At 38.6% G+C, this 7,474-nt stretch overlaps 1 protein-coding gene across 3 annotated transcripts in view; it reads right to left on the bottom strand.

Annotated features, from left to right (window-relative positions):
- CGNL1 (cingulin like 1) overlaps window positions 1–7,474 on the bottom strand; it is a 136,532-nt gene that overhangs the window by 28,394 nt on the left and 100,664 nt on the right. For all 3 annotated transcript variants that reach the window (XM_019504293.1, XM_019504296.1, XM_019504294.1), the window contains exon 14: window positions 588–671. In XM_019504293.1, coding sequence (XP_019359838.1) covers window positions 588–671 — 84 coding nt within the window. The remainder of the gene's footprint in view (window positions 1–587; window positions 672–7,474) is intronic.

The following is a 7,474-nucleotide window of genomic DNA, read 5'->3' as shown; positions in this document are numbered from 1 at the left end:
GTCGTCTGGCGTGACAACCAGATTCCCCGTCTTGTCCTGCAAGGGCCCCACATTTCCTGGGGCCTTCTTTCTTCTCCCTATGTACTTAAAAAAGGACTTCTTGTTGTCCTTAATCCAGGAAGCCAGCCCCTGTTCCATCTCTGCCTTGGCCTTCCTAACCATCCCCCTACATCCCCGAGCAACTGCTGAATAGTCCTCCTTAGTGATGACCCCTCCTTTCCATGGGGAGTAAGCCTCCTTTTTGGCAAGGAGACATTCCCGGATGTTTTTAGTGAGCCATGGAGGCTTATATGCTCTCCTGCATATGAGAGAGGGAGAATGTATATACAGAGCTGAACAATGCAAATATATTTTTACTTTTATGGCAGTGCCTTGGAATCTTTAATGACCACAGATGGTGAGAAATTTACTTTTTGGTCTCTTCAGAAGCCTGTTAGTATCTCCAAGCACATCATGTTGGGGTAGTACCAGCTAGTGAATCACCAGCACCACTTCCTTGTCTTGCATACTGCTTGCAGGCTCCCAATAAAAGCACTGATTCTGCTTAGCTAGATATGGAGAGACGATGGCAGAACTGCAGTTATTACCTGCCTTTCCAATGAAATCTTGTCACACTCCAAATCTTGTTTTGTAGCCCTTTCCTGAAGTAGCTCATTCCTCATTTGTTCAATCTATTTTAAAAAGAAAAGCAAGAGGTATTAAGCAAAAATTTAGCTGTTTTTTAATTAAACCAGAAGTGTGAAATTCATCATTCCATAAAGCTGAAGGTACATGCATAATACTAAATAATGTTGGCTCCTTGCAGACATTAAAAAACAATGGCACTTTACTTTAAACTCCGTGTGCCCCTGTGCCGAGCCCCGCGTATGCCCAGGAAAGGCAGCACATTAATTGGACCTGGCTCTCCCAACATCTGTAATACTGATCAGGCACTTCTAGTGGGGCATTTTTGGTGCTTTTATCTAATAGCTGATTGAACCAGCTATTAGATAAAAGTGCCAAAAAGCCCCACTGAACTGCCTGATCTATACAGATGCTATAGAGCCGGGTCAAAGTAATGTGCTGCTTATTCCGGTAAAGCATTTTTTTAATGTCTACAAGCAGCTGTTATGTATAACCCTGGATAAAAATTATTCCCTTTCAAAAAACCACTGCCCATCTTTTTCTTGGTTATTTGTCAGAAAAGGATCTTCTGGATTGCTGAAGGTCACTGAACTTTTACTCCACTAAAACTGTAGGGGGTGGAGAGAAAAAGGAACATGGTGTGATTTACATCAACAATGACATTAAATCTTAAACAACAAAAAATAATAGTATATATATACACACTATGTATTTTCCATGCTTCAAATGAAGAATTAACTAAAGAGGTACACTGCTCCTTAATTTGTTTTTATCTGAATATTTAATTCTACTGGAAAATTCCTTTGAAGATCAAAAAAGGACTGTAAATTTACCCTCAGAAGGAAGCCAAGTGACAGCTGTTACTGAACTACAATGGAGGCATTGAAGCTCAAATTCTCCCCCTCTCCTGCTTCTACTGCAGCTACCATCAAAATCTTTATAAGTGCATTTGTAAGATATTGTTACTTCAGTATGTATGCTATTATCGACACAGCTGTTACTGTCAGCAGTATCATACAGGGAATACAGCAAAGATCATGGTAAGGTTGATTTCTGTACTTACAAAAATATCTGTGAAGGTTTCAGTGAGTACTACTACATGTCCTTCATTACCATAGTTATATATTAACTCAGGTTGAGTAAACAAGCAAACTTTCAGTTCAAATAAACCTGTGATATATAAGTTATCTTACAAAAACCTTCAGCCACCCAGCAGGTAATTCTTACATAAAAATATAAAACAATGCTGGGAATGTGAAAGTTAAACAAGTAGAGCACATAATTTTTTATCCTGGGTCTCTTTCACCACATTATAACCTTAAAAACCAAATCTTTAACTAATCACATGTTGAAAAGAGGTTGTGTAAACTGTTCCAGTAACTTTTATATGGTTTCAGCCACCAGGAGTAATGCATGCGGTTGCAAGTATTTTGTCCAAGTGGGGTTTTCAACAATGACACAAGACATTCTTAAACAAAATTCATATCAATTACTGGACTTAAAATTTATAAGCACCTGACTGCTCTGGATATAATTGTTGCAGAGAGGCCTGGAAGCATAATAATATCACCACAGTTGTTCTTTTCCTTCCTCTAAGCACAGTAATTAAACATTTGCCAAGTTATCATTTAATGAAAGATCATTATAATACTTTACTCTTGTATGCTTTATGAAGAGGTCTTTAAGGAAGAAATTATCAGGCAAAAACAAGTTCAGGATGTCACGAGTATCTAGTTAATTAGAGGTTCCAAAAACATCCTCCCACCTACCTTTAGGAGCCATCTGAATCCCCTCCCACAAGGATGAAGTTTTGGAATGAGCAGTAGAACTTCATTTTGATACACGAATGTGTATGGTTGTTATACATGTCAGTGACCCTAACCTTTAATGTTTTCCAGGTATGGGCATATCAGAAAAACACACCTGAAGTCAGCACCATGCAGAAATTATTCTTTCTGCCAGAACTGCTTTGGTGTTGCACACGGACACAGAGAAAATACAACAAAATCTGAAGTAAAATAAATGACTAATTAAAAATGCAACTGCTAACTGGAAAAGGGATTTTGTTACTCATAAAGACCTGCTTAATGAGCCATAAATGTGGTTCCATGCACTAGAACACTATTGCATTCTCACTGTGCTCAAAGATGTAACTAATATGCACAACCAAAACCAGGTCTCAAATTAGGGAAGTATTTAAAAGATGATTATCATATTGGCATAGTGATTGATACTGTTGCCAGATGCTTAATGGTAAAAAGTTGTGCCAGAAAAGGAGGGAAGGAACACAGTGTCAGGGTGGACCTATACAGAAATGCACATAAAAGAGGAATGACAGGACATAAATCAGTTAGAAGACTGCTTTCTAGTTATCTCCATGTATTTTTCATTAACAAATATTTTCAACAAAAAGCAAAGGGGACCCTGCCCAAAAATGTGCTCTGAAACAAACTCTACAACAGTTCAAAAGTACTCTTGAGCCTGTAGCATGAAGTGGTATGTGCTAAGATTCTACCTTTAACATAATATATTCTGATTACATTAAAAGAATAAATTAATTGTGCAGCTTAAGGCAGCAGTTTTCACAGCTGGATTTAAACCCAAAGCACTGGAAGCAATAAAAGTATCAGATACTAAAGAGTTTTATTTGACATAACAGCAATTTGTGCCAGCTTTAGGATTAGAAGCAGCTGCTGGGTCTGTTTTAGTGAAAAGTAATTTGATTTCTAATACTATTTTAGACCATATCACCACTATTTACCATCTCCCACTGGGTATTCAGGCTGTTCTCCTTGCTAATACCTAGCAAGTAAAAGTGGAAAAAGTGGCTATTAACTTACAGTCCATGTACAATTCTCAAACAAATGACTCAAAAAAGAACATAGGCTTTTAACTAAGGAAGTTAATAAAAACTTTGATCCTTTATAATTGAAAAGGAACCTTCACTTTTACATTTTCATTTACTAGCCTCGCACACCTGCTGCCAACCTAGGCACAGGTGTACAGCAATTCATTGGGAATACTTTATCAAAAGGATGTGAACGACACATCCAATGCAACTTTAGCCTTCCATATTTAGTCTGTCATTGCCATGGAAACTGGTCTGTCTTGTGGTTATTGGAAATGACTCTGAAGTCAGTAGATTCACATTTGAAATGTTGTGGAGTGCACAAATTTCTGAGGGCATATTATGCATATGTCCATTGTTTTGAAAGAAAAAACAAGCAGCCCAAGTTATTCCTCTTTGTTAGCCACAGCACTGTATAATGAACTATCCTGCTCCCTTTGGCTTTCGGAAGCAGCAGGACTGTTTTCTCTTTCCGTTTTGTGTGTGTTTACTGAAGCCTTTGTTTTTAACCATAATTGTTATTATTTCCTCATATCAAAATCCAAGGTGGTGGGCCCAATCACAATATCTGTAATCCTGATCTCCTATTCCCCAATTAGCTCAGCTATTTTTCAGACCCAGGTATGAAGTTAAAAGTTTAAATGCAAACTTCCCTAAAGTTTGGAGCTCTTTGGTATAAGAATTTGGGCTCATGCCTATCATTTCCTTCAAACATGCTAGACTTCAGATTCTTTGAGAAAGTGGTACTGGCAGTACAAGTCCATGCCAGTCAACGTTCAGGACCTACCAAGATAAGATTTCTACTTTGTAGTGATCCAGCATTCCTTGCAGTTATTTCTGGTAACTGCATTTTTTTTGTATAGGGGACAGATCTTCTCTGTGGGTATTTATTATATTCATGAATCACTGTGGAAGTGCATGGGATCTTTCTGGGTGGACAAGTTCAGGGAAAATAAATATGAAACCCAAATCTGAAGCAACTCCAGGACAAACATTTGTGGAAGGCTGGTAGTAAGTCCAGATTATTAAACAAACCATTCTGCATACATTTGTAGTCTTAATAGTTCCTATAGACTAGTAATTCTCAACCCAGGTGCCACAGCATGCTAGGATCCTTTTCAAGGGTTCTACAGGTTGTCATACAATGTTAGTACTGTTAGATGTGCAAATAGATTAATAAACTAAACTCAGGAATTTCAAATAGAAATCCATAGTATTAAAACATGCTGACCTGTTGTGTTTTTTCTGAGTTCTTGGTAACAGAAGAATTTCTCTATTATTTTTCTGTAGCCCAAATAAGTGAAAAACTAAGAGATGGCATTTTCCATGGGGTGCCTCAAGTCTAATGAGAGGTACCTTGACTCTAAAAAAAAAGTTAAGAACCAGTCCTTACCTTGAAGAGTTTTCTATCAAGAGAAGGTGCAAGAACAACAGGATAAGGATCTACTGGCTACATCAGGTGGTCCATAACTCTTATCAGATGGTTAATATATTGTGGGCATTGCAGCAAAGACAAAACTAAGGAAGGGCATGAAACAGGAAAGAGGAAGTGCTGTATGGATCACTTCAAGGAAAGCAGTCCATATGTGAATGGCAAAATGGAAGAAAGAACTGAGATGTTACATGAGAGGCTGGCTTTACTGATCAAACAGAGGAGATGGAGGGATATCTCAATGACATCTCACAGACAGAGAAGAGCAAACAAATAAGGAGGAACTCAGCTGTGAGAAGCATCAACAATCAGAACAAGATTAGTACTGTACAGGAGGGCCTATAGGGTGACACATGAATGAAGGAGGGAAACTGAAGATATCACAGTAAATAAATTCTGAATGGACTGGCTGACAGTGATGGGAGACTCAGAGTCATGAAAGGAGGCACTAGTATAAATCAGGACATGAGATGATGAAGGCATGAATGAGAGCTCAGACTGTTGGGACAAAAAGAAAAAGGACAGATTTTCAAAAGTTACAGACCTGGGTGGGATGAAAAGCAGCTCACTGTTAGTGTCCCTGTGCATTCAAACCTATGATCTCTTTGCTTAAACCATCCCAAAGTGGGCTAAGATGGTGCTCACAGGAATGAGGATATGGCAGCAGGGTTATTTGTCCATAAGAAAGTGGATGGAGACCACGTAACTCATTTCAGAACAGTACATTCCCATCCTGTGTACATTTAGGCAGATTGTGACCGATTAATAGGATTCCTGTGTATTTCAATGCTTGTATGACAGAGCAGCAGAACCATGTGACAAGCCTGGATCACATGCAGCTCTGAACTGGCAGTTAGGTATTTGTAATATGGAGTCAGCCCAGCCAGAAACCTGACATTCCCACTTTGTTGCAGTCTTTGCTGGGGAGAAGACGGGGGAAGAAGCATCTCCTGCAACCCTACCTGGATTCTGCATAATATTTACATAAAAGGGGGATAAAATGTAATGTTACACCAAATTTATGAGCTGCTTAAACTTGACAATATCATTTAATTCCACAGAAGATAAAAACAGTCATTTCCATTTGTTTTTCCTACAGCTTGGAGTATTAGTCTTTGTTATCCATATATTAAGTATTAACACAACAAATGTATAATACAAAAAATTACAGACACACAGATATTAACTAAACAAATCCATTATCATATTTTATGTCATTATAAATGCTTAACAGACCCTGAAATACTCTAGTAATTTGACTACTTAGCCATTCTGGCATAAACTCAAAAACAAAGCGACCTTTGTATCTCATGCATGAAATGAAAAACTCTGGATCTCAATACAAACACTTCTTTTCTGCATTATGTAACATTTTTGTTACCCATCTGTATTTTAGGTTTCCATTTAGCTAGTAAATTAAATTTTTGCAGTAACTACTAGTGCAACTACTGCTAAGGTTCTTTCAGCAGACACTTGCAGCATGTATACCCTAACATTAAAGACTTCCCAACTGAACAGTAGCATGAGCTCAGATTAAAATGGTTCCTTTACATTCTGATTCACTGAACATGAGGGCCTCTCTCAAAAAACTGATTCAGGGCCTGTATAATATCAACAAAATAAAGATAAAAGACACTACTGAAATTCAATAGACCCTGAGAAACCTTAGCCCCAAGCAAATTACTAATACTGTACAATGCTGGTGCAGGAGAGTAAGCTGAGGCTTAACTCATATTAAGGAACTTAACTAGTTCAGTGGAAGATAACTTTTCATTAAGACATGGAAATCAGGATTTTAATGCTTGTACTCCCACTGCTACTGAAGCGGTTACAACCTCAGAAAATCTTTCTTCAGAAATAATAAAAAAACCCATTTAAACAACATATTATGGACTATGCTGAGCATCATCTGACAATGCACTTGTCTCTATAACCTCAAGAAAACTACTTATGAAGTCAGGTACTTAGGACCTTGTTGCATGTTACACTTAGGCCAGGTTAGTGTCTAAGTGATCAAACAGTAAAATGTGCTAAGTGTCATCATGGTATAGCAAAGCTAGAACTTTTCTGGCAAGGAGTTTCTCCAGATCATATTATCTAACGTGCTGAGCTCAAGTCAGACTGCTTCAGGAAGGTAATACAATCAGGAGACTGGTGCAGTGTGGGGGCTGAGACTGACAACAGCTGTATCAATGAAACAGCTGTTTGCCGGTTCCAGCACACCCAGCACACTAGACCCTTCAATGGCTCTGGCACTTAGGGCGTGCTTTATTGAGACTGCAGTGGCATTACCATGCAGGCTTTCCTTCCTTCCCCATGTCCCTCCTTCCACAAGCATATTGGGAGGGAAGGGAAAAGCTCAGCAATTGAAGAAAGTTTAAATCAAATGAAAACAGGTGCAGATAAGGGCTGCTAAGGTGATCAGGGGAACAGGGAGACTACAAGAGCTTGGCTCATTTAGCTTAGCAATATGAAGGCTGGGAAGGGATAAAATATTTTTCCAAAAATCATGAATGACGTGTGTACCCCACAGCTGGGGGTGCACCATGGCGGCAGGAGTGTGGTGGTAA

Source organism: Gavialis gangeticus, unplaced genomic scaffold (assembly GCF_001723915.1).
Source record: "Gavialis gangeticus isolate Ggan-Ray unplaced genomic scaffold, GavGan_comp1, whole genome shotgun sequence".
Lineage (NCBI taxonomy): Eukaryota > Metazoa > Chordata > Crocodylia > Gavialidae > Gavialis > Gavialis gangeticus.
Note: the sequence above shows the minus strand (reverse complement) of the source record. Positions and strands in the feature narration are given on the sequence as shown.